Source organism: Antechinus flavipes, chromosome 1 (assembly GCF_016432865.1).
Source record: "Antechinus flavipes isolate AdamAnt ecotype Samford, QLD, Australia chromosome 1, AdamAnt_v2, whole genome shotgun sequence".
Classification (NCBI taxonomy): Eukaryota; Metazoa; Chordata; class Mammalia; order Dasyuromorphia; family Dasyuridae; genus Antechinus; species Antechinus flavipes.
The window spans coordinates 395230116-395256049 of NC_067398.1; the positions used below are offsets into that span (position 1 = coordinate 395230116).

The window sequence follows — 25934 nt, forward strand, 5'->3', positions numbered from 1 at the left end:
ATGCTTTATAATATAAAAAAAAATAGAAGTGCTTTCTGCTAGTGGTGTTCAGTTATTGTGTGAATTGTGTAGATGTATGAAGAAGAGGTAAGACGTGTAAAGTATATATACACATGTGACATGACTATTAAAATTGTTGGAAAAAATTTAAATTACATATAGCTAAAATATTTCAAGAAATATCTAGTGTAGTTATTCTAATCTAATTTGTGCTATTTAAATTTGTAAAATTCACAATGCAGAAAAATTCTGTTTCAACAGCCTGCAAGAAATAAAGAGTAAAAGGTGTTTTGGCAGTGGGTATCTTTAGAATTATATGTTATTTATATGAAAATTCTGTTATTTCCTCCCAAATGCTATAGAACACTGATAATAATACCAGATTTGCTATAATTCTAAAAGCTTTTCCCAACTAATCTATTGAACTTGAAGCATTAATTTTCTTTTTTCCTGGGGGAAAAAACAGATAGTATCACTTTTAAAGACAAAAAAAAAATCATTCACAGGGAAAAATGAAAATAAAGAACTATCCAAAAATAGTACCTGGTCCTTATGGAGAAGTGATGGGATAGATTGATGCTACTATGAAGAATCAAAACAAACACCACAAATATCAAAAACAAGGAAACTGTTCTGTGTTTCATTCATTAAATGTAAATCCACATACAAACAACACAATCTGATGATGCATCCAAATAACACCTACAATACAAAATGAGCTCATCATTGGAAAGAGTATCCTGGAGGCACTGCACCCAGATGCCATCAGATTCCCAGAGATCATCTGCCTTTTAAAACTTTTCTACAGAGTAGTTGTTGAAAATATGCATAGAGGAAAAACTTTTCTCAATTTAATAGCAATACATGGTAAATCATGATCTTTTTCTAACCTTAAATTCTTCCTTTGATCTTTACTGAATTAGATAGTCCCATGAATATATCTTTTAAAAAAATCTTTATCATTCAAGATCACTGAAGTACAAGGTTGCCAATATGGAGGTTGGTTTTCTACTAGATGTAACTTTGGCATATGTTTATCTGTTTGTGTGAATTTTTGTTTTGTTTTGTTTTACTTTTTTGACAGAATGCCAAGAGCTGTTCAGGTAAAGCATTTTTTACTGTTGTTTTCATTTTAAAAGAAACTGCTCAAATATCATTACATAATACAACAGTTGTGTAGCATCTGTTTACATCCAAATAATTTGACTTTTTTCAATCTTCTGGGAAATGTCTGTGAATAGTGCTAAATACTAACACACTGAAATGTTTCTTTTATCAATAAACATTGCTCAGAACCTTAGGACCAATTAACGAGCGTTGCTTTTTCTCCAAGAGGCGATCTTTGAAGTTAATTGCCTCAGATGTTAGTTAACATACTGCAACAATAGAAGGCTTTCTGAGAACAAGGGCAGTGGTACCAAAATAAAGACTACTTATCAGTCCCTTTACCTGAAGCTACAGGCAGAAAAAGACATTTTAAAATTGAGATAGTATTAATTATTTACAGCATCTGGCTTATAAGAAGCCCACTTTAAACAACATCATTAATGCTCTTGTCAGGGATTGATTAATATATATCAGATACTTCAGGAGGATGACAAAAGTTGCCTTTCATAACACAACTGCATTTTGGATATTTGTCAAAAAAAAAAAAAAAAACAGGCATTGGCAAACAGAGATTTGTAACCAGAAAAACAGTCCTGTGTTGTCCATTTGTTCCCAAGCCAGCCAAGGAAAGGGTGGTAAGTCAATTATTATTCACTTGCTTAGTTCATGATTTGGCTTCCTTGACTTTTGATGGACCAGATGCATGGATCTTTTATGCAAATAACATGAAGGAGAGGACTTTGGAATGCCATGCAAATCCAAATGTTACAAGAAACAAGTTAACCAGTAACATGCAGCAACTTTCCAATTGAATCTGCACTTCATCTTTCTTGCCTCTTCCCCAACTTACAACAAAAATAATTAATGCGATGAGATAAAAGCTTGAGTTGTCTGAAGAGTTCATATAATCTTTGCAGAAATGACTTATATCTGCATTTCATGTTTCTTGCCTTACTCAGGATAGATTCAATTTCTAATCCAAGAGAGAAAGAGAGAGAGATTGTTTCCAAGCATTTCAGCCAGAACATGTTTTTTAGATTGGGGAACATCTGGGGTCACTGTGGAACATCTGAACAGTAAAATTTTTTCTTCAGCATTTTATCCAGTGTTACGTAGCTCTAAATACTTGAATTTAGAGGGATTTATCTTTAATTACTTATTTTTCTCTTCTAAAATATCTTGAAAGGACACACCTAAATGAAGCCAATGGTAGTATCCTAAATGGAATCTTTAAAGGCAGGTAGCACAATTACAAAAAAGCTCAAGAAAATAATCCTTAACTTGTAGAGAAATATGACCGACCACAATTAGAAAACTTCACATACAGTGACAAACAGTATTTCTCATGGCTCATTCAACTATGAACAGGTGCCGAAGACCAAATTTTCATGATGTCACACAGAGTTTTTGTTGTGATAAGGGATGTATTTTTGGCAGCAATGGGACACTGATGGCTTGAAGTGTGCTTGAAATGTCTCCAAACTTCATCTCTGAAGCCTCAAACACAGGGGGGCAGTCATGAAGCACAGGCCTTGGGGGACTGGGGAATTACAAGAGACCAAAAATATAAGACTATTAGTACTCATCATAATTATTGAGATCTGTAAAATAGGCGTTAGAATAGGTCTTTGCAGTGAGATGTGGATTGAAGTATTTGTTTCTTTCCTCTAGGATCAAGTTGTTTTTGTTAAATGCCTGTAAGAGGGATAAAAAAAAAAAAGAACCCAGTAAGTTATATTCCAGGAAGATGATATGATAAGGAGAAGCCCTCCTCATATCAGTTCACAGGGGAAATATAATAATAAAATATTCTACCACCTTCTTTATTTATATGAAACATGTAATTCTATGAATATCTGGTAGGATATCTGGTAGGATTCTATTTCTTAAAATATCCTTTTGAAATTAGGAAATATAAATTATTTTTTTGAAAGAGAATTGAGATGATCTACTAGAAAGATGTGTAGTACTGCTTATTCCTTTACCTACTCACTGGCCATTATAGTATCATATATGAAGAACCTTATGAATAACTTGTTCATTTTTTACCAAGAAACCTTAATCTTCATCTTTCCATTGTTTTTTCTTTGCCTTTTCTGTACTTGTCCTCTGTCTATAAGATGATTCTTCCATACTTTTCTAGAATAATATGTGTTTTCCTAGAAAATCAGAATTTAGAAGCCCCAAGCAATAAGGGAATAATAATAATAAGGAAATGGCTTCATTTCTTTGTCTATTTCATGCTGTGTCAATACTTCATTAAAAATCAGAAAAAACTCAACACAAATAACTTATAGTGATGAAATTATTAATAATTAATATAAAATTAAATAAGTTTTGGTGAAATCTGATAACTACTTCCAATTCTAGTTTTTTCTATGATATAAAGCAAATTCTAAGATGCTCATATAATGACCATTAAATGACATGTTGGACCCTAACTTTAAGTAAAACTTAGAAGAGTTCTCTTTTATAAGTGGTGTGAAAGAGAAAAAAAGAGTACTGGCTTTGGAATCTGAGGATATGGATTCAAATTCCATTATGACACCTATTTTCTATATAACCTTGTTTAATTCACTTAACATCCCTGGGCCTCCTGCAGGTAGGCCAGGTGACCTCTGAAATCCTTTATAATTTTAGACTTATGACCCAATCAACAACATAGTTCAATTTCCTTATCTATCTTTCTTAGCTCAAATGAGGAAGCTTCTACTAATAGAGAGGAAAAAAACAAAAATAATTCAGGAAATAGTGACACAAAGAATTAAAGGCTCAAAATGCCCTTAATATAAATTTGCTCCAAAATGACAAATATGGAAAAATGTTTAAAAGGATAAACATATCTAACTTATATCAGATTGCTTGAGGTCTTTAAGGAGAGAGGGTGAAAAATTTAGAACACAAAAATGAATACTGAAAACTATCTTTACATGTATTTGGAAAAATGAAATACTATTGGGAAAAATAAAATTATTTTAAAAAAACAAGAAAAATGATAGCGGTACTCATGGAACAAGTTATGGTGGAAAGCCATTAGCAAAGGGGGGGAGGGGAATAAACTGAAAATTATTGGTTGAAATACTAAGATTGCTGCTGAAACAAAGAGGTTATTTGGAATGTGCATGTTGAATTTCTCTCAATAAAGGAAATTCTCCTCAATTATATGTAATATGATATAGTGGGAAGGGGACCTCATCAACAGGCCCCAGAGCCTTCCCATTTATGTAATTCATATGGTGGGTAGCAATAAAGTCAATCACTATTTCTCTATCCCCTCAGTTATAAAGAAGAGATGCTTCTAGTGAGGCTTAATGGGTCATTTGTCTCTGGAAAAATGTTAAAAATTTCTCATCTAGCTTCATACATTACTCTTTTGATATGCAAAAGCATACAGTATTAAATTTTTAAAGGTAATTAAGAAAGATAAAACTGTATATAGTCCCATGAAATATTTTATGAAATTCCAAATATGCCAATATTCTACCTAAATATTCTTTTCTGAAATGAACTCATGAATTTTTTTTTCCCTTTTAGTATTTCTAATTATCAGTAGCCTGCATTTTGTTATTTCTGCATAGTTGGGTATTTGCTATAATTCTGTAATTCATCTCTGAATATTCAAGCATTTCGAGAGTTTATAGAAGATACAGAGTTCAGTATGACAATCACATTTTTACTAAGGTTTAGTATTTTCTGACTTTTCACAAAGATTTCCAATATTTACCAAGTATTCATTTGATGCTGTCTTAGTGTACCTTTATGTATACTCTTGCTCTTCCTCTCCTCTCAATATGCCTCCCCTCTCTCTACCTTATACAATTAATAAGTTTAAAGCAATAATTCTTGCAACCTGAATTCCCTAGATAATTGTCTTTTCATGTGTGTGTGTATACATATATAAAATTTGTACACATATACATATGTATATGTGTGTGTCTCTCTATATTATATATATATATATATATGAATATATGACACATATATTATCTTCATACTGTCTGTGCCAATTTCTTACCTTGATTGCTTCTACAGAATCATATTTATCCAGTTTGTTGATGTGGTTAGTTATGCTTGTATTAAGAGGAGCCGGTGAGACTGGATGGATGACAGTAGCATCATGGGCCTGCTGCTGGTATCGCTGGCAGTATGTGTAGATGAGCAGGGTAAGGAGGCAACCAAGAATAGAGCTGCTTAATCCCACTGCAATCATATGGAACATGTTGAATTCTGAAAAGCATATAGCCAAAGCAATATTATATTTCATGCAGACTTGTTTTATAAAAGCCCAAAGTCTTCAGATGACAGAAGCCCTGGGAGTCTCCCAAAATAAAAGAAATTATAATCTCTCCCTTTAAAATGTCATGTTCACCAAGACTGCAAGAGCAAGTATGTTCCAAGTGAATGCTCTTAGGGATTATAATCTGCCTTTTATACACGACTGAATATTTAACACCCTAGCAAAAGACTCTCTTTTTGTAACCTTGATAAAAGAACATTCCCTTTTTTCTCCCAATGTAAAACACTCTGCATTTATAAAGCTTCTATGTAATGTGTCTTTTCCTCAAAGTATCATTTATTAAATCTGGCTAAGAAAATGCATTCATGACATTGTGAACAAAGGCATGTAAATTTTCATGAAAAGCCTCTTTTTAATTTTGTATTTTCATGTAAATTCACCTGAAATGAAAAGCTGCCCAAACTTACCAATATAGAATATATTTTCAACAGATTTGTATAGATTCAGTATCTTATCCCTTCTAATATCTGATTTTTTTTCCTGAGGAGCTATTTTTGTTGAATTATAAATATTAACTATTTCAGTTGTTATTAACTCACTTGTCCTTATCTCTGTGAATGGAACTGATTGGATGCAGTATCTCTCAGTATTGAGACTAAGTCATATGATCCCTATTCCCACAGCTGGGAGATCAGACCTTGGACTCTGGGTCCAAGAAGGACCCTGGGAAGTTACATGGTCTCTAAAAAATCAGACAGGAAGTAACAGGAAACTACAAGAAATGATGTGACCTCATTTCTTGTGACCTGTGGGAAGCAGACAACATTGGTGACCATTGGAAAGGATGGTTCCATCCTTTTAGTCAGTCTATCCAATGAAAAGGCTTGAGTCTTTTCCTATTTAACCAAGTGTTCTACTTCTAGCTGGTCAGATTCATGAGCACATGGTGGCAGCTGGGATGTCTTCCAGGTGTGTGTCTGGGCCTCCCGCTGCAGGGACTTAATAAATGCTTTCTCTTTATACCTGAAGATGTCTCTGATTAGTTACTTTGGGAAAGGTTTCTGAAAGATTCTTTTAAGAATGCCCAAATTACTAAAAAAAAGTCTGAAAAATTTCAAGCTGGTGAAAATGTTTTTTAAAAACAGAATTCAGATGAAAATTGAATAACTGAATATTACATATGCTCAAATGCCGTATTATACCCTTTCCCAATACATACAAACATAGACCTCAATGTATCTGGAACAGGAAACTGTGAGTAAGTGATTCCTTGGCTAAATCTTCCCAACTCACAATTCACACTCCAAAAATCAGATTGATACAAGACAGTCCCAGCAAAACACTGAATTCTGCAGTCAGAAAATTTAAGTCTTGGTTCCCTTACTTGATGATTCAGTTCCTAGTTTTATAGTCCATTTCCATCATCTATCAAATGGGTGAGGAATGGGAAGGATCAGTGCATTGGATCATTGCGTAACTGCAAAAGATTGTTTTGGGGAAAGTGCTTTGCAAATGTCCAAATGTTCTAAAGTTAATAATTATGATACTCTTGCAACTAGGAATATTCTTAAATATTATGCAAATGGCATCTAAGTTGCTTTAAGGAAACCTTCAAATAACAACTATAGCCATCAGATGGAAAACATGGAACTTTCATCTAAGAAGTGAATCTGATATAATAGGACTCTGTGTCCACCAGATCTTTGTGGAAGGTGGACCACCTGGCCTGGGGAAATTAAATGATCCCCACCCACCCGAAGCTCCCAGCTCTGGGAAAGCTAGGTTCCCACTGGAAACTCTCACTTCCAATTGATCTGGGAATCACTTTGGTCAGGGAAACCATCATCCCTTATTGATTTGGAAATTAGCCCCTAATTGCTCCCTAACCCCAAATCACAGAAGGCTAAAAACAAACAAACAAAAAAGACTGTACCTCAAACTTACTAATTAGGAACTAGCCCACTATTGAGGGAAATAGTTTCTCAGTGAAAATAAACTCATTTTTGCCCAAAACCTTGCCTGCATACAGGGACTATGAATTCTTTCACAAAACCTGGGACACTGGCCTGGGGACCCCCATTGCTGTTAGAGTATCTCTCACCTCTCAACAAATCTGAACTGTCCCTCCCTTGCCAAGAGTAAAAATCTGCAACGTTCTCAGGAGATCAGGAAATAATTTATCTTTTATCATATATTTCAGAACCAGTAAGACAGGACTTTCTATTAGAATTGAGTTTTAGTCCCAGATCTAATGCTTTTTTGTGTATACCTATACAAATCCCGTAATTTCTCTGAAACTCACTTTCTACCTAGACAAAAAAAGGGGAAAGTATCCTTCTAACTGTCTCTCAAGAAAGAAGTTTATGTAAACATGAGTACCTTTGTTTCTAAAAGACCAAAAGTCTTTCAGATTCAATATTAATGCATTCCTTCTTACTTTGTTCTCCTTCCCAAAGTGATTAAGCATTGGCCTCTCCTTGGTCCATCAGTTTTAAAGAAAAAGTGTAATTAAATAGATTTCCTAATTTTATTCTGGGACTTTGAGAGTTACATTGCCATAAATCCTTTGAAGAAGGATTCACAGGAAGGTGGGTGTGGCTTTAAAGAAACTCATAGCAGAAGGATGATCAGGATTGTCTCTTTCAGCCATACTACAGCTTATGATCAATATGCTGCTGAATCAGGGTTCTGAATCAAGAGTCAGTTATCTGACATCATTCTTAGGATCACTGAATAATCACCTAAATCAATGTCAAGCACAAGGTTAAACTTCTTTTCTTACTGAATCTCTGAGATGGCTTCTGTGAAGGGTGTCAAAGAAGAAGAGAAGTGGGGATCTTTGACAGAAATGGAATTCATAGTTCTGGTGGGCATGGTCAGGAAAAAGTATTTAAGAAGAGTTCTCAACTTGAATATTAAGTCATTTTGCTCATGGTAAAGCTCCAAGATGTGCTTACTTAACCTGGGCAGTCTGCTTCATTCACTGCTCTTGAGCTTAAGTGTCAAACTTAAGTACTCCCCTGAACCAGATTAAAATGTAATTCAACAAAAATAAATAAAAATGTAACACAACACAATGTTAATTTTTGGATTTCTAATTCTACATATAGCCTGACAATATCTACTTCTGATGTACATTGTCTCCCATGATCGGGGAAAACAGTTTACATCACTTCTACTTGATTTTGATACAATTTGATTGACATCTTTTCTGGAGCTGCTGAAATTTCTAACATGTTTTGGAAGGTAATTCTATATATATTATAGAAATGTAGGGTTGCACCTTCATCTAGTCAGGTTTTAAGTTTTGAGACTTTTTCTGCCTATGACTGCAATTACAAATTAAGCAAATCACTCAAACTCCACTTTACTCAAGGGAAATCTAACTGAAGGCATCCTATATCTACAAATTATTTCCCATTAGTACAACTGCTGACTCAGAGGGAGTCGGGGCCTCTAGAGTATCTCTAACAATTTAGAGTCTGTCTTTCTTAGCCAACAGGAATAAAGGCAAAATGGATCCATGGGAAGTAAAAACGGTATGGTAAAAAACCTAGAAACAAGGGAATCTGACATAAATAAAGGGTAAAAACTTACCACCACATTTTTTCTCCTCTACACTACTCGATCTTGCTACAGATATTTCTGAAAGAAGAAACAACATAAATATATATATATATATATATATTTGTTGATTTTTGTTTCATATAGAAAACACTTTAAGAAAACTTCCAACAATTTTGACTATTACAAAGACTATCCTGAATAGAGATAATGCTGGAAAGGATGAATAAGCCTTTCTTTAGGTGAAAATTATAAATTATGCTTGATTATCTTTTTTTGCCCTTTGGATATTGGTTTGATTTTCAGAATTTCTAGTCATCAAACAATGATTAATGAGACTACTTTCACTGGAAAAAAGACTATCATAAAGATCAGTTACTTGAAGTATCTTTCTTTTCACTAGATACTAGATTAACCTCAAAACAATCCTGGAGTTTTTGTTGGTTTTCCTGCTAAACTGTCCATTACCCACTGTGAAACTGCAAATAGTCATAGCCTGTCAATTTCCTCCCTTAGATCTTTACTTTTATATAAAACTCAAATTGTCATATTCCCTGCAGTGTGGAATCAATCTACAAAAGTTCAAAGGAAGACATTACCAGTCGAAGTAAAGAAGCTTATCAAAGAAACATTTTCACTTCTTCCTTCATTTAATGTCACATCCAGAACCATAAGTAGGATTATCAATATTATTAGATGCTACTTCATTGTTTTAATAACCCAAGGGGATAAGACAATTGAGGGAATTCTGAAATGTTTTATACTTATTTTTTCATTCATTAGAAATTAAAATTAAAATTTTGATTATATTATAAGAGTGGTAGTTCTGCATCTACAATATATACTAAAATGTTAAATACAGCTAACGATGATGGTTCTTCCCCAAATAGGATGACCTTAGTCATATGCATAAAGAAAAACAGGACTGTAATTTAGTAATAAATGCAATCTTGAAATGTCACATTCTTATTCCAAAGGTTTACTTATATATTGGGTAAAAGCAAATCATATTCATATGTATATATTTTTATGTATAAATACATATGTATATGTATAAATATATGTGTGTGCATACATGCATATATGATTGTGTCATTTGCTTTCAGTATAATAGTAAAAAGGAGTTAACCGGTCCTCTAATACAATTGCTCTACTATGACTAAAAGGCATTGTGGTAGTGTAAAAAGATAACCAGATTTGAGGTTGGAAACCTGCTTTAAAGTTCAAACTGCTTTTGATTGTGACTTTGGGTTAATCACTTTAACATTTTGAACACTGGTTTCTTCATTTGTAAATTAAAAAGACTGGACTAGAAACCCTTAAACCCTTAATTGTTTGAGTCTAGAAATAGCTGTGGGATTTTTCAACTTCTAAAATTTTAAATATTTAACAATATTAAAGTATATGATTAATGTTAATGACTATTTATTGCACAAATAAATGAGTGATACAATACATTTTAATAAGAATCCTTTGCCTTTATTAAGAGCTAAAGTCTTATTATAAAGGATGGTGCAGGTATCTAGCTATATTACAATTATATAATATAGATATAGCTATATAATATATAGTTTATATTTATATACTATCCTTCACATATATACATATAATTTACATGTATATAGAAATTCTGTCTCTCTGTCTTTCTCTCTCCCTCCCTTCCTCTTCTCTCCCCCATTTGTCTTTCCCCCCTTTCTCCTCTCTCTTTCCCCTCCTTCTCTCCCCCTTCTTCTCTCTCTTTCCTCCCCTTCTTACTCCCCCTCTCATGTTTTACAGCTAAAAATTTATTTGTTCACTTTGATAGATAATCATAATCTTACCTGGAATGAAATTGGAGTCAAAAACACAAGACCGACTTTCTGTGGTATTCCCAGAACACTGGTTGCCCACAGGAAATAAAATGATACATTGGCGGACCCGGAATTGAGTTCCAGAAGAGTCACATTCAGACCAGTCTGACCACTCAGACCAGCTATCTGCAGTACCCAGAAGAAGGAGAAAGGGAATGGAATGGAAATATTTTACATTAAAATCTAACCCACCAAAAAAAAAATGATATAAAACCAAATCTTTTTTTTCATTTGTTGCCAGTATATGTCTCTCTAAGAAGAATATCCAATTTAATGTTAAGGCCTATGAGCAAACAACAGCTATGGCTTCTAAGCAAGGCCCAAAATAAATGTGACCCACATTTTTTATTTTTTTAATCTTTTAATTTTTTTCCATTTTTGTAATTTATTTATAGTATTTTTTTATTTGGCCAATAGTATACTAATATATTTGCCTCTGTGATTGTTAATGTGTAAAAACTGTCAATACAATGGCATAAAATAAGCAATGTATGCCATTGCACAGTGCATGTGAATATTTGAAAAGAGATCAATCCTTCAGAATGTCTAACCTAACAATTCCTTCAGAGTTAAACTTCAATATCAAGACAATAACTCTTTATTATGAAGAAAGCTCTAGAAAAGGAATTGAAGTTTTTTGGTTATAAACATAAAATAACAAATTCTGACAAGAACAGCATTATCATATATAATTAATATAGCATACAAATACATGTGATATTGAATTTCTTATTCATCTATTATTTACTGAGTTATGTTTAGTGAGATCTATAACTGAATAAATAAATCAATACCAGCAGGAAGAGAATAGGATAATGTTCACCTGGACATGGCTGTGTGTTGCAGAGGGCCTCTTCAGTGTGGAGCCCAAGGCATATGTCTCCTCCATATGCTGGAGCAGGGTTTGTACATGAACGGGTCCTCATATAGTGTCCCCCTCCACAGGTGGCTGAGCATTTTGACCACGGTGACCAACAAGACCAAACACCATCAACTGTAAAAGACATACAGGAAAACAAATTGTTATTTTCCCAATTAACTGAATTATTTTTGATTCATTCATAATTTAATTCATTCATTTATTCATTTTAATGATTAATCCCACAAATGTTTATTGAATATCCATACTCAGAACAACAATATTCTGATTTTTAAAATAAAAAATACACACACACACACACACATATATATACAAATCTATGTACATATATGTACATATGTGCAAAATGTTTATAATCTATCTCCTCAAGAGTTTTAAACTTAGTTGGTTAAGATGAAAACTGCACATATGAAAATAAAATAGAAACCAAAAAACTCTCAATATTCTTTGTTATATGGCTTCCTAAAATTAGAGTAGACACTATAGCTATGGAATGGGAAGCTTGATTGTGTTTACAAAACCATAACTATAGGATGACACTTGAGAGACATCATAAGTGCTCCAATTCAACTCCCTAGTCTGAGTTAAGATTGAACACTGGTATTCTGACTCCTGAGTTACTGGTACATGCACTGTACTACAATCTCCCTTCTCTTTTGACAAGATGGTTGAATAAATAAGTAAAACTAATCCAACTTATTAGGGAATCAGGGGACCCCAGAGATGACAAGTAATGAACAGGAAATGAAGTCATCAGCCACTGTGATCTCAGATCAGTGATATTTAGCCAGTGTGCAGGAGTTATATATGTGAACTTTTTCATTTGAATGTAAACTTCATGAGGGAAGGAATAGTTTTATTTTTGCCTTTATATACCCAGCATTTAATACAACCTTTGGTTCCTAGTAAAGAATTATAAAAGCTTACTTGACTAATCAACAATAGAAGGACACAATCGGCTAGGGAAGGCCTGCTTTATATGACAGAAAATGTTATAAACAGGAAATCAATGGAAAAATGTTTAGATAAGGTGGAATATATGCTTAGATACCCATTTAATACTATATATTGTATCATGCTCCAAAATTATAAATATTTATATTTATAAAATATATAAATATATATTACCTATATATAAATAATATATATTACATATAAATATAGATATTTAACAATATAAATGTCATATTTATATTGTAACATACATTATGTATATAATTAGTATATTTTTCCCTGGCCCTAGTCTATAGGACTATATAAACAATATAAATATTAAATATCACATCATTTAAGAAATTAGAAGAGAATTATAAAATATATCTTTCCACAGCTCTACAGAGGTAAGGAACACATAAGAAAACAGTATAAAAGAAATTATATAAAACAAAATTAACAATTTTGTATAAATATCTACAAAATAAATTATTTGAAAGCTCTGATAGTAAAAAAAATCAGTACTATTAGAAGAAAATATAGAAATGTAAGAATTTCATAATAAGTCTGATATTTGAAATCTATACAAGCCATTCCATTTCCAGTAAATAAAGTACATAAGTGGTTTGCAAAAGAACAGATTATAAGGGGGCAGAGGCAAGATGGCAAAGAGTAGCGAGGTCTTTGTTGGAGCTATTCTTGGCTTGCCTCAGAATCAATACCAGATCAAGCCTCTGAACAGTTTTTAAAGTGACAGAACCCACAAATATTTGGAGTGTAACAAATTTCCAGCAGAAGATATTTTAGGAGAAAGGTATGGAGGAGGATTGGAGGAGGCAGACTAGCACAGGTGCACCACAGGGAAGTTATAGGAAGCCCAGGGCCGAAAGGTTCCAGGGTATCTAGTGTACTTACATGATATAAACAACTATCTTTTAAAAGTACACAAAACCACTAACAATAAAAGAAACGAAAATAGCATACATGTGTACATAGGATATATTTATTTATGTATCTATCTGTGTACATCTATATAAGCATATATGGAGATAGAGCTATGTGTTTATATCTATGTTTCTAGGTATCTGTATGTATTATCACTCTTTCTCTTGATATCTATCTCTAGAGATAGACTGAGAGAATCAAGAAAATTCTTCTAAAGTCAAGTTGCTGATAAGCAGTTGAGACAATAAATTTTATGAAATTAATTTCTTCTTCCTTAAAAAAAAAGATCTTTGCCAGAAATTCTAGAAAATAATAGTATTTCATAAATACTAAATCAAATTTTAGTGACAAAACATATTGTGGACAGAATACTATAATCAGATCTGTGTGCCCATTTTAGGAAGGACCATGAGAATCACAGAGGAATCCAGATTAGGGGAAAAAGAATTGTGAAGGGACTTAAAACCACAGCATATGAATCTTGCTTGAACTAAGCATCTTTGGGCTAAAAAAGGAAAAAAGAATAAAGTACTTGTCTATAAGCATATGTATGTGTGTGTTATATAAGCATATATGTGTTTATTAGGTAGATCTTACAAAGATGATATGATAAATAATGATATAACATGATATTATGTGATATATGACATGACAAAAACTAGAAATGGACAGGATGAGGTCTGCTTATGTATTCATTTTAATGAATTCTTAGGACCAGTCCTCATAGACATGAGGGTGTCATGAGGAAAGAAACTTCTGGAGGGACTGACTAATACCATTGTTTGCATGCTGGATAACATATATTATCATGTGTGTGAATTTAAGGATCAAACGAAGGCAAACATTTTTTCAAAGTTCTAATAGTATATATACATATAAGTTGTTTTATTTTATGGTTCTTGCTATTTGTACACAGAGACATAAATCTGAAATTATTATAACAGTCTTACAAAACAGGCTGAACTTCATTTTTCTTAATATAGCTAAAGATTATCAGTATAAAAGTTCACTCAGCTACTGATCACTGATTCTATAAAGCAAAATCATAAGTATCTGAAAACAATTTCATAACAGAATGTTTTCAGTTTATTGACAATGGAACTAAATGAAGGAGTAGAAAATAACAAGATGTCTACATGGTATTGTGGGATTGTATTGATTAATAATGGGAAAGTGACAGAGATTATTCAAGCTCCCAAAATTAACTGTGAGCCCTTTGAAGGGAATTCCACCTCCCATTCTTATATTTTATCACAGTGTCTTGCACAGAATATTGAATCTAATACAATAAACATATCAGGCATTATGAAAGGTACTCTGCTAGGTGCTAGGCATGAGTAGGCATGAAATAAATATGTTTAATTGAACTGAAATATGTTAATTGAACCAAACTAATAATTATTAAACTGAATGTCAAGGAATAACTTGTTTCTTTTACCCCTTTGTTTTTATATTCTAGGCAGTAGCATAAAAAGACAGGAGAGAAGAATGTTGCTTCTTACAACCTTACAAATCACCACAAGGAAAGCAACAAAAATTTTGGAATAATTATTGGACATTCCAACTTAAGCAAGATTGCTTTAATGACAAAAGTTTACAGTCTTCGTGAGATGTGAGACAAATAAAAATAAAACATGAAGAAATATCAAAAAAAGCAAAAAAGATGGAAATATAAGAATACCTTGTTTATATACACATACATATAAAATTTTGCTTTGAGATTATATTCTCTCTCTTGCTCTTTTAGCAGGGTCATTAGTCTAATTCTCCTTGACTCATTATTTACATCTCAATGTACTATGCCTCTAGCTAGTAATATAATTAGCTAATAATAATAAACTCACAACAAACTAATAGTCCAATTCTTGGGGAATGGCTAAATAAAAGGATATAAGATTGTAATGTAATAATATCACAAAAAATGATAAATAGGAAGAATTCTAAGACAGGAAGAAATTTAAGACAAAGATTAACAAGACATAATAAAGGTCAAAAACAATTAGAAAAAAGAACAACAACATAATAATATGTAAATTAATACAATAATAACAACAAAAGCTAGCTGAATTTTAAAAAGGGTGAAAGAAACAAATAGAACAATTTGGTTGTTATCTTACTATTTTATTATTCCATTATTAGCTTTTAAAATATCAATGATCTACAAATAATCATATTTCAAATTTGTATAATGATTTTTCTTGCTTTTATTTTTTTTATATTTTTATCTTAAAAATTGACTACCTTTTATCATTAATGAGTAAACAGTTTTAAAAATGGTAAGAAAAAATGTAAAAGGACAAAAAATAAAGGGAAAAGCAGCATCATTCTGTCTCTAAACTGATTTTCTAGTCATGGAATTCATTTACTAGTCAACATTAACAAAACAATTCTCAGATTTAAAACAGTAATTTCTTAATTATTAATAAGGAATCACACCATGTTACCTCAAATTTGCATACAATAAGTAGATTAAGAAGCTTTGATGAGTTTTCTTATAATGAAAGGAATAATAAAGATTGGTTATATTATAATAGCAAGTATGAGATAAACTATGGAATATTAAAAACCTCTATATTACCCTTTTCTTTGTCTTTCTTTTCTCTTTTCTCTCCTCTAAAATGGAAGTTTCAGGATTTTGTAGAATTTTTTTTTTTTTTGGAGGGGGAGAGGTGGGAGGAAGATGAAGTACAAGAGAAGGCATTAAAGCTCTGTGATTTGCAATGCCAGAAGAGATATTGCCACCAATGAAATCACTGATAATAAAATAACAAAGGAAGAATTCCAAGGTAGGAATCTGTCAAGTAAGACTTTTGACATCATCTTTTTTCTAGTGGTTTTATTTGTGAGTGCCTTGAAAAACTGTGTTTTTATAAACAGTTTGAAAATATTGCTTATATATGTGTATGACCACATATGCAGTTAAATCTAACATTTTCTGTTATCAATAGAGAATGAGATGTTTGACATTTATGAATTAACTAAACAAATGAAGCTTATCTCTTTAAACCACTGACAATTTTGGCTAAAAGTTTGGTTCATTTATGAATTCATTCAACAATAATTTATTAAATACTTACTTGGTACTAGCATACCTGTATTCTCGTGTATGTTAGAACCTCATCACCATCATTCTCTTTAAAAAAATAATAACCAGTAGATGACATATGCATTGTTTCCTGAGGATATTGTAACTATTTAGACCAGTCTTTATCATGATTAGACCTTGCTTATACACTTTTCCTCCATATATACTTAGATATATTCACTAGAAATTATACACAACATTGTGTTACAGGCACACAGGGGAAATAGAAGAGTTCTGAAGACAGAATGAATGTACTTGAGTAAATGTAAGACAGTCCTTGAAGTCTATGTGTACATCTGCAGCCATGATAAAGTCAGAGTCAGAAACTAAGTTGCTAAAACTTTTCCATTTGCTAGGGTCAGAAGAAATACTATATGTCATTTGGAGTATTTCCTCTTTCAACTTATATATCCTCAAAGCTAAATTTGTAGGAAATGGTTGCTTTCAATAGAATGAAAAAATTCTGTGTTGTCTCTTTTTCTCTTGCTTGATATAAATAAAGCAAAGCAAAACAGCAACAAAAAGATTTTTCTCAGTCTTTCGCATTTCTTGTAGTATCCCTGAAGTCTGGAATTTCATTGTCTTTTATCTCCTATTTGCTAGTCTCTCCTTGAAAATGCAGAATTATCTGCTCTTATGAGATTTTGTTGCTGTAGAAATTGTCAAAAGTATCTTTTTTCTCTCCCCCTCTTCCCTCCCCTTCTCTCTCTCTTTTCTTCTCTCCCTCCTTTCCTCTCTCTCTGTCTTTTTTATCTGTTCTTCAACAGATAAGTTTTAGATAGTTACTTGAGGTTGAGAGAAGCTATCATTTCCCTTTTAGCTAGTAAGAAATTACTTCTTCATCATTTTAGTAATCTGAAAATTGTTACTCACTTCATTTATACAAGTCTTAAATCCTATATGTTTTATTAGATGGTCTTTGAGAGTTCCTGTGACCAAAAAGTTAGTCATCCCATGATTAACCAGGAAATGAGTCTAAGAACCTAAATAGGCTACCTGCAGCAACAGACATGCAATCAGTCAAACAATGAATCAAACAACAAGCATTTTTAAAAGAACTTTCTAAATGCCAATCACAGTGGGATATAAGCTATACCAGTCCATCCCAGAACTTATACTAAAAGTCTTTTTAGCTTGCCTGGACTTGAAGAACCGTGCAACCCAGAGGTATCACCTTGAATAACTCAGAACTATTTAGCTGCCATAATGACAGATTACACAATTTGGCCTTTAATTAGAGTTGTCTAACAGTGTCCTCCATTAATTTCTTTCACGAAAATCTCAGCTCCCCAACTAGACTATAAGGTTCTCTAGTGAAATGATTTTATCTTTGACTTTTCTTATATTGGCAATATATTGTTTTCAGTTAGGACCAGTTTACTCTTTCTGCAATGTTCATCAAACTACCATCTCCAGATAACCATATAAATATCCAAGAAATTTAAAATGTATAATTTTTCAAAATATGTTATTATTTTGCATATAGATTGACACTCTGTAGATACTTGTTGGGTTAATACCTAGTTTTGCTTCCCTCCCCAAATCTTGATGAAAAAACTGAAAGTTCATCTTCTACATATATCCTATCCAACATATAATTTTTTTCTCCTAGAACTGTTCTTCACAACAATGAAAGATAATTACAGTTAAATTTGATCAAAGGAGTTTATGCTTGGTGCATTAGGTTTTAGGGTGATTAAGTAAAAACAAAATTCTGTGGTGGCTTTCATCTTTTTTTGAATGTTGCTTAGCAACAGAGAACCATCTGTTTTCTTTTCCTTTGTTGTGTAAAAATTGAATGCTAAATGCTGAATCAGCTTTGTAGTGAGGAAACAGGACTATGAAGAAAGATTGTTATATCTTAATTTTTATGAAATCTGATTGCATATGTAGAAATATTATTTTGATGATCATCACAGGGGAAAATGTTCTTATTATGTACAGAAAAAGTCTTTTAAAAACCTTGAAGCAAATATTATTATGGTTTATGAGAGTAATTTACAATCAGAATCCAAAAATATCTGATGAGTCATCCTTAATCAGTTGAGCTATTTATTAATATGTATCATGCAAAGAGTAAATATACATAATTATTATAAATATATACTATGATTATTAAACTACTGACTATTATTATTAAAATCATTATTCTCTTCTTATTCAAAGGAGTTCACGTGGAAATAATTCAAAGATAAAGTTCTATCATTCATTTATACTTAAATTTTCTGTAGACTATTGCACAGGTGTAGAAAATATATGCTTTTTCTAATAGAATCAAATATTAGGGTATACATTCATTTTCTATAGACTCACTGAAAGCAACTCTAAGACAATTCCAGTAATAGGTAGCACAACACAGATAGCTTATGTATTTCATGCATATTTCACACATAGTTTTTATGTCTGTTGCTAGGTTTTTATACTTTGAAATGTTATCCTCACATGCAGTTTGGATTCTGGGTACCTGGCAAGGTAATATCTCTTATGAAAACTCATCTTAAATTTGTGTGGGTAATTTTTCACTTCATAACAATGATCTTGTTCTGGTATGTATTGATTAACAATATTTTGAGGATTGTATTTGTATATGGGAATTTGTTATAACTTTCCATTCAAATTTTCCATTGCATGTCGCAGCTCTATATTGATGCAAACTTACAGTCTTTTTTAAGATCTTCTATACTTTTATCAAGTTGCTGCTGTCATGGCAGTGTTTAATACTTCTTCTTGGGGCTATATACAAATTGTGATTTTTTTTCTAAGAATTATAATACATCTATAAAGAACTATATTATCTTGATTCTCATTCTTGTGAGCAAGGTAATGAAATGTTCTCAAAAGAAAGTTTTACACTTGAAATTATTATTTATTCTTTAACTTTCTTTTCTTCATAAAGTTTGAGTTTCAAATTCTCTCCCACTCTGCCAAAACTTTCCATAGCCATTGAGAATATAAGTAATATGATGATCATTATACATAGGAAATCATGCAAGATATATTTCCTTATTAGCCATATTTTTAAATGCAAGAACGTGACAAAACTATACTTAAATTTGGACTCAAAGTTCATCAATCTCCCTCTGGAGGTTTATAGTATTTTTTCTTCATGAATTTTTGGAATAGTCTTAGATTGTCATATTGATCGGAGTCAAGTCTTTCATAGTTGGTTATCATTATAACATCATTATTATTGTGCCCAATGATCTCTTGATTTACACTTCCCTTTGCATTGTTTCACATATTTTTGCCACATTTTTCTTTAATCATCCCCCTCATCTTTTCTTATAGCATACTAATACTACAATCATACACTATAACTTATTTAATCATTTCATAACTGATGAGTGTACCCTCAATTTCCAATTAATTGCTACTATAAAAAGAGCTGCTATAAATATTTTTGTATGCATAGGTACTTTTCCTTTTTCTTTGCTCTCTTTAAGATGTAGACTTAGTAGTAGTATTATTGGGTCAAAGGCTCTGCACAGGTTTGTAAGATATGATTCTTTGGGACATAGTTCTGCATCATTCTATATAATGGTTGGACCAGTTCATTGGACCTACTTTATCAGCAGTTCACTACTGTATCTATTTTCCCCTCATACCTTCTGGCATTTGTTTTGCCAGAAATGGTGCCTAAGGATTACTTTAATTTACCTCTTTTGAATCTTTAGTGACAGAGAATTTTTTCATATTACTATAGTTAACTTTGATTAGGTTCTGAAATGTTTTTAATTTTATGCCAAATATTATGGGAGAATGTATTTGTTTATAAGTTATTAAAGATATCAACTTTTTTGGATTGCTGTTTTAATAAAAATTGAATATTAGTTTGATCCATGTTATCAAACTCAAATGGGAGCATTTTAGAATATCATTCTAAGATACTCATATTCATTTTTAAATAATTTGAGCTATTAGTGCTATTTTTACCATTTATTTTATTATTACATATAATTTCTGGATTCTGAATTAAATGAAGATTTTAATAACCTCAGAGTCTTCTATTTTTTCTTCCTTGGATTTTAATAGCTCTGTAAGATTACCTTTCATTTGACTTAATCTAGATTTTGGTACCATTTTTTAAAAAATGATTTTGTTGCATTAGATAGCAATGCTACTGCATGACTTAAAACTGATGTGCTATAAAAAAAGATATGAATCCTTGTTAATAACTATTTCCAATTTTGATATGATAGCATTGACATATGAGTAAAATACTGATGTCTTTTTATTTAACAAAAATTTATAGCTTTCTCCTGTTTTATTTTAGTGTGTTTTGTCTTCTTGTGATAATAGAACTTGAAGAAGTACCACTTGTTCCACTTTTCTTCATGTCAAGCCAATTATCACAATAGTTCCAGACTAGGACTATCTAGCTACCTTAATACCACCCAACTATTTGTTAGAATCTTAGGGACAGTCTCTGCACATTGGCAATGGTGTGAACCTAATTATTAGATTAGCTAAACAAGCAGCCCAACTTGCCAGCTTCTCAGTTTTTTTGCCAGGCCATCATTTTCTAGTCTTTTTACCTTACTCCCCCACAACTGGAATAATTTGGAAATTATTCATTGTTATTACTGTTATTGTTGTCATTGTTATAGGTACTATATGGGGCAAGAAGAGCATAAAATAACCTCATTTACGAGGACTATACATCATCTCATCTCTTTTAGAAGTTCTGCATTATATGAGCCTAAGTACATTAATCAGTTTTAATCAATTGTCATTGTTGGAAAACACACTGTGCCAAAGAGCATTATAACATCATTATTATTGTGCCCAATGATCTCTTGGTTGTTTACACTTCCCTTTGCATTGTTTCATATATTTTTTGCCATATTTTTCACTGTGCCAATGAGCTAAATTGGGGGAGAGGGAAAGAAAAAGATAGATAGTAAACTCATAGGACAGAGAGGACAAGGTTCTAAATGTCACACGAATACTCTAGAGAAATAAAGCTACCAGACCTTTGGAGAGCTTTCAAATCCTCTCAGTGAAATTCATATTTTGCCATTTATTTTGAAAAAATTTTAAAGGTGGACAAAGAATTAACTATTTATGCCACTGATCTCTTCGTAGATATAAGATTGCAGATGGATGTATGTTACTGAAAAATTAGTAATAATTCTCCAATATTTTCTAGAATTTAATGTATTTTAAAAAAGAAAAATGGAAAAAATCCCTTTAAAACATTAAGGCTATGGATATCCCCTTTCACAATTATGTGGTAGCTACATCAATTATAAAAATATCATTTGAGTTCAGACTTCATTTCTGTCTTTCATTTTCAATGAAGTATCTTTGAAATAGTTAGGCATTATCAGTAGAATCCAAACAGGTGAGTAGAAAGTGAAATTTTTTAATAGTGATAATGAAGATTCCCTCTATGATGATTAGGAAGGGGCAATTGTTTCAGATCGCAATTTTCTTATGCTACCTTTTTCATCTTTGTTGCCACTTCTCTCACCCTACTAGTTCTCTTTTCATCTAGGATACACACACACACACACACACACACACACACCTTTGTGGCTTATAAAAAAGGCCAATTTTTGTTCTTTCCTGTTCCTGGCTGTAGCAGATGGCACAAAAGGCAAGATGAAACAGTTATTCTATTGGAGGAATGACAAACTGACAAGAAGAAAAGAGAAATATATCAGGAAGAAGCTGGATTTTTTAAATTTGGTTTTTTTTTAAATATCCTGCTCATAGCCAAAACAAAATTATAAGAAAGAAAAGAAAAAAGAGAGAGGCAGAAATAAAGGAGAATAGGGAAAAATGAGTTTGGAAAGCTTGAATGGATTATGATCATAGAGATCAAAGCTTGATTGGATTATGATCTTAGAGATCCTGGTTAGGTAACCTGGTACAGAGTGAAAGACTAATGGAATAACCTTAAATTATGAAGTTCCAGGACCCAGTCCTAAATCCTCCTTCTAATGCTTACTGGTCAAGTCACTTAACCTCTATATCTTAGTTTCCTCATATGTAAATTGAAGAAAATGGGACAGATGACTTCTGAGATATCTTTCTGCTCTCTGTCTGTGATCCTATGAATACCAAACTAAATAGCTCCTACTTGATAGAAAATTGATAGTCACTCAATGTTTTGAGTAGGGCAGTAATAGTACAAGGATAGTGCTTGACTAAGCTTTATCTGCAAGTGATAGGTTTATAGGATAGATTTGCATGAATAGTCATAGAAACATTTTATATAACTATTGTAATAATCTAGATCAGAAGTAATAAATTCTGATCTGGAGCAGTGCCAGAAGGAACAGAATAAAGGAAAATGCAGAAAGGAATATCTAGAAGCTAAATTCAATTTAATTAAACTAACATTAATTGCTTATATACAAAACACTATAAAAATTAAAATGACAGGAATTTGGGTTGAGATCTGCAGAGGATTACATTATGTTTTTGAGTTTAAGGGAACATAAGAATGAGAGTACAGACATAGAAATAGGGAACTCAGAAAGGGCAGATAGTTTGAGAGAAGATGCTGAATTCAGATTGAAAAAGATACATTTTAAAAGACAGGTATATCAGGGGAGATATAAATATGGAAATAAATTTCTGAATAATGATCACAATCAAGTTCATATATTTGAGAATCATGTAAATTAGCTTCCCTGATTCATCAGAATCAAGAATGTGTGTGTGTGCGTGTGTATGTGTGTCACATTAATATGTTGTTTGCTGCTAGATACTCATATATGTCAGAATGGGATTACTAACTTTATATTACACCATTATACTTACTTTATATTTCAGCTTTAAAATTTCTCAATACACACACACACACACACACACACACACACACACACTCACTCACAATCATTTACCTCTTATTTCTTGTAGTCTGAATGCTTAACTGAAATACCTTAATCAAAATCTCCAAGATCCTAAAAAGTTGAGAATATCTGTTTGTGTTATACATATGTTGATTGCCATTCATCCTTTCTAAAAATGTTCAAGAATACTAATAGAACATTTATGGATCACATAAGATTCTTTACTGAGAATAGTTTTCTAAAATATGCATATTTAACAAATGTTTACCTCCTTCATGGTGAGGTATACAGTCTCACTGATTAAAAATTTTCATTTCCCAAAGAGTCTTAAGAACTTGGATTATTTTCATATTATGAGAAAAATTTTATGATAGTATAATTGTTATGGGCCAGAACTCTGAACTTGAAACAAATGATTCTTACAAGGTATTAAGTCAGTGGAATTGATAGAGACAGTAGTTATCTAATTTAGCATGGTTCAGTATGATTGATTTAATCCTATAAGGAGATGTTATGGGGCAGAACTTGAAACAACTGGAATTGAGGAGACAATGGTTAAATCTAGTTTAGCATTGATTTAATCCTACAACAAATAATGGTTTCCTAGTGATATAATGATTGGTTTGTACTTAGTGTAGAGCATATAAGCTAGAAGCCTCAGCCAGGGAGATTCAGAGACATTTGGAGAAAAGGGAAAGGACTGGCAGCAGGAGCTCAAGCTCTCAGAACCAAGAGGAGAAATTCAATTGGATTTTCGATCTTCCTGGTGTCTGGCCTGGACTCCTGCACTTCCCCCACTAAGACCAAGGCTAGACTGAAAGGCTCTCCAGAAAGCTGCCCAGCCCCAGGAAGGAGATAATAAAAGATGTGGACTATAGGAAAGCTAACTGGCTTGCAAGAAAGGAGACAAGACTTGGAAAGAGACAATAAAGTGTTTGGACTTTAATCCCTGGCTGCATTTATGGTGATTACTGAACTGAAAAGAAGGCTACTTCTATAGACCTTAAGAAAACCCAATAAGAGAACATTATATATAATATAAACTTTAGGGATATATCACATATCCTAGTCAAAAGCCTCCAGCCTAAAGCAATAGATTATGTCTCAATTCAATTACTTAATGAAATGGAATAATTGAGATTTGCATCAAAAATATTTCAAATAATTTACTTTAGAATCACTGAGAATAAATAGAAAATATTAAAGTCACTTAATTTTCTTTTAGTAGTGCCTGTAACATGGGGGATAAGTCATATACTTTTAGAATTAGAAGATTCCTTTGGGGTCATCAGTTACTGAAAAGCAGCTCTCATTTTTTTTTTTAACAAGACATCTTAAGCCTAAACAAAATGAATGATTGACCAAATGGCCCACAGATTGCTACTGGGAGAATCAGGATTTGAACCCAAGCTACCTCACCAATGATGATGATAATAATAATAATACACTAATAATAAAGTATAAAGTTTCTTTACACTTCCTAGAAAAGGGCCAGATGGGAATAACTATTCTATTCTGTAATAAATCTGATGAAAATTTAATTCTAATAAAAACTATGGCCTTTTCTTCCTATTCCCACCACTAAAGAATAAATAGAACTGCTTATCCATTTCTGATTTGAATGGCTGCACCCAAAGGATTGGGAGGGTTAAACACTGCACCTTAATACACTTTGTATTCCTTAAGGTTCTGAGCTTTCATGGGTGTTACATGAGGTTTTAAGTCTGGCTTAGTAAGAAATGAGGGGTGGGGATCTCTATCCCTAGTAATAAAACAATTCAGACAGATAATTTGTTACATGAGAAATAGCATTTTCGGCATACTACTTTTTAGATGCAATCTCCTTTCTTCTCTCCTAGTATTCCTCTAGATTTGCTTTGTTTCATAGGAAATGGAATATATTCCTTAAAACAGTATTATAAAAAGTAGGAAAACTTTTCTTCCTTAAATACACTTTTTGGTTTGTCTTGTTTAGTGGCAGATTGAATGAAACCTCTATCATTTTTCAGTGACAACAACCAGATCAGTATGACCTTAAGGGAATGACTGACTTACTGATTACCACACATGAAAACGGGTAAAGTGGTTCTGGCTCTATAATTATCTCCCAGTGTTTGTGAAATGCTTTCCTGTTTGTAGCTTGTTATAGATCTCTCCAGTCACATTGGTAGTTATCATAGCATCTCCTTTAAAACTGACAAGCACTTTAAGAATATTCTGCAATAAGAATATACCTGTAAGCACTTTGGGAGGAGGGTGGTGAATTTCTCCTTAAACATGGTAGGAAATAAACATCTTTATATTTTAATGAGAATTCAATATTATTTGATACAATAGTCTACAAACTGGGAAGGGATGGGAAGATGACATGTTTCACCCTCCCTAGAAAAGCAAGTCAAAACAACTGTGTCTACCCTTTATCTATTATAACCTAACTTTCTCCTACTACACCCCTTATTGCTTCTAGGCAAGTTCCCAAGCTCCTACTTTGTGCATCAGCCCTGATTGCTCAGGATAGTTATAATCTGCA

At 32.3% G+C, this 25934-nt stretch overlaps 1 protein-coding gene across 2 annotated transcripts in view; it reads right to left on the reverse strand.

Annotated features, from left to right (window-relative positions):
- Positions 1-613: 613 nt before the first annotated feature.
- Positions 614-25934, reverse strand: part of SEMA5A (semaphorin 5A) — a 548675-nt gene continuing 523354 nt past the window's right edge. For both annotated transcript variants that reach the window (XM_051969840.1, XM_051969839.1), the window contains 5 exons: positions 11582-11752; positions 10729-10884; positions 8942-8989; positions 5123-5334; positions 614-2802 (listed from right to left, as the gene is read on the reverse strand). In XM_051969840.1, the coding sequence (XP_051825800.1) occupies positions 2683-2802; positions 5123-5334; positions 8942-8989; positions 10729-10884; positions 11582-11752 (707 nt within the window). In that variant the 3' untranslated portion in view covers positions 614-2682. The remainder of the gene's footprint in view (positions 2803-5122; positions 5335-8941; positions 8990-10728; positions 10885-11581; positions 11753-25934) is intronic.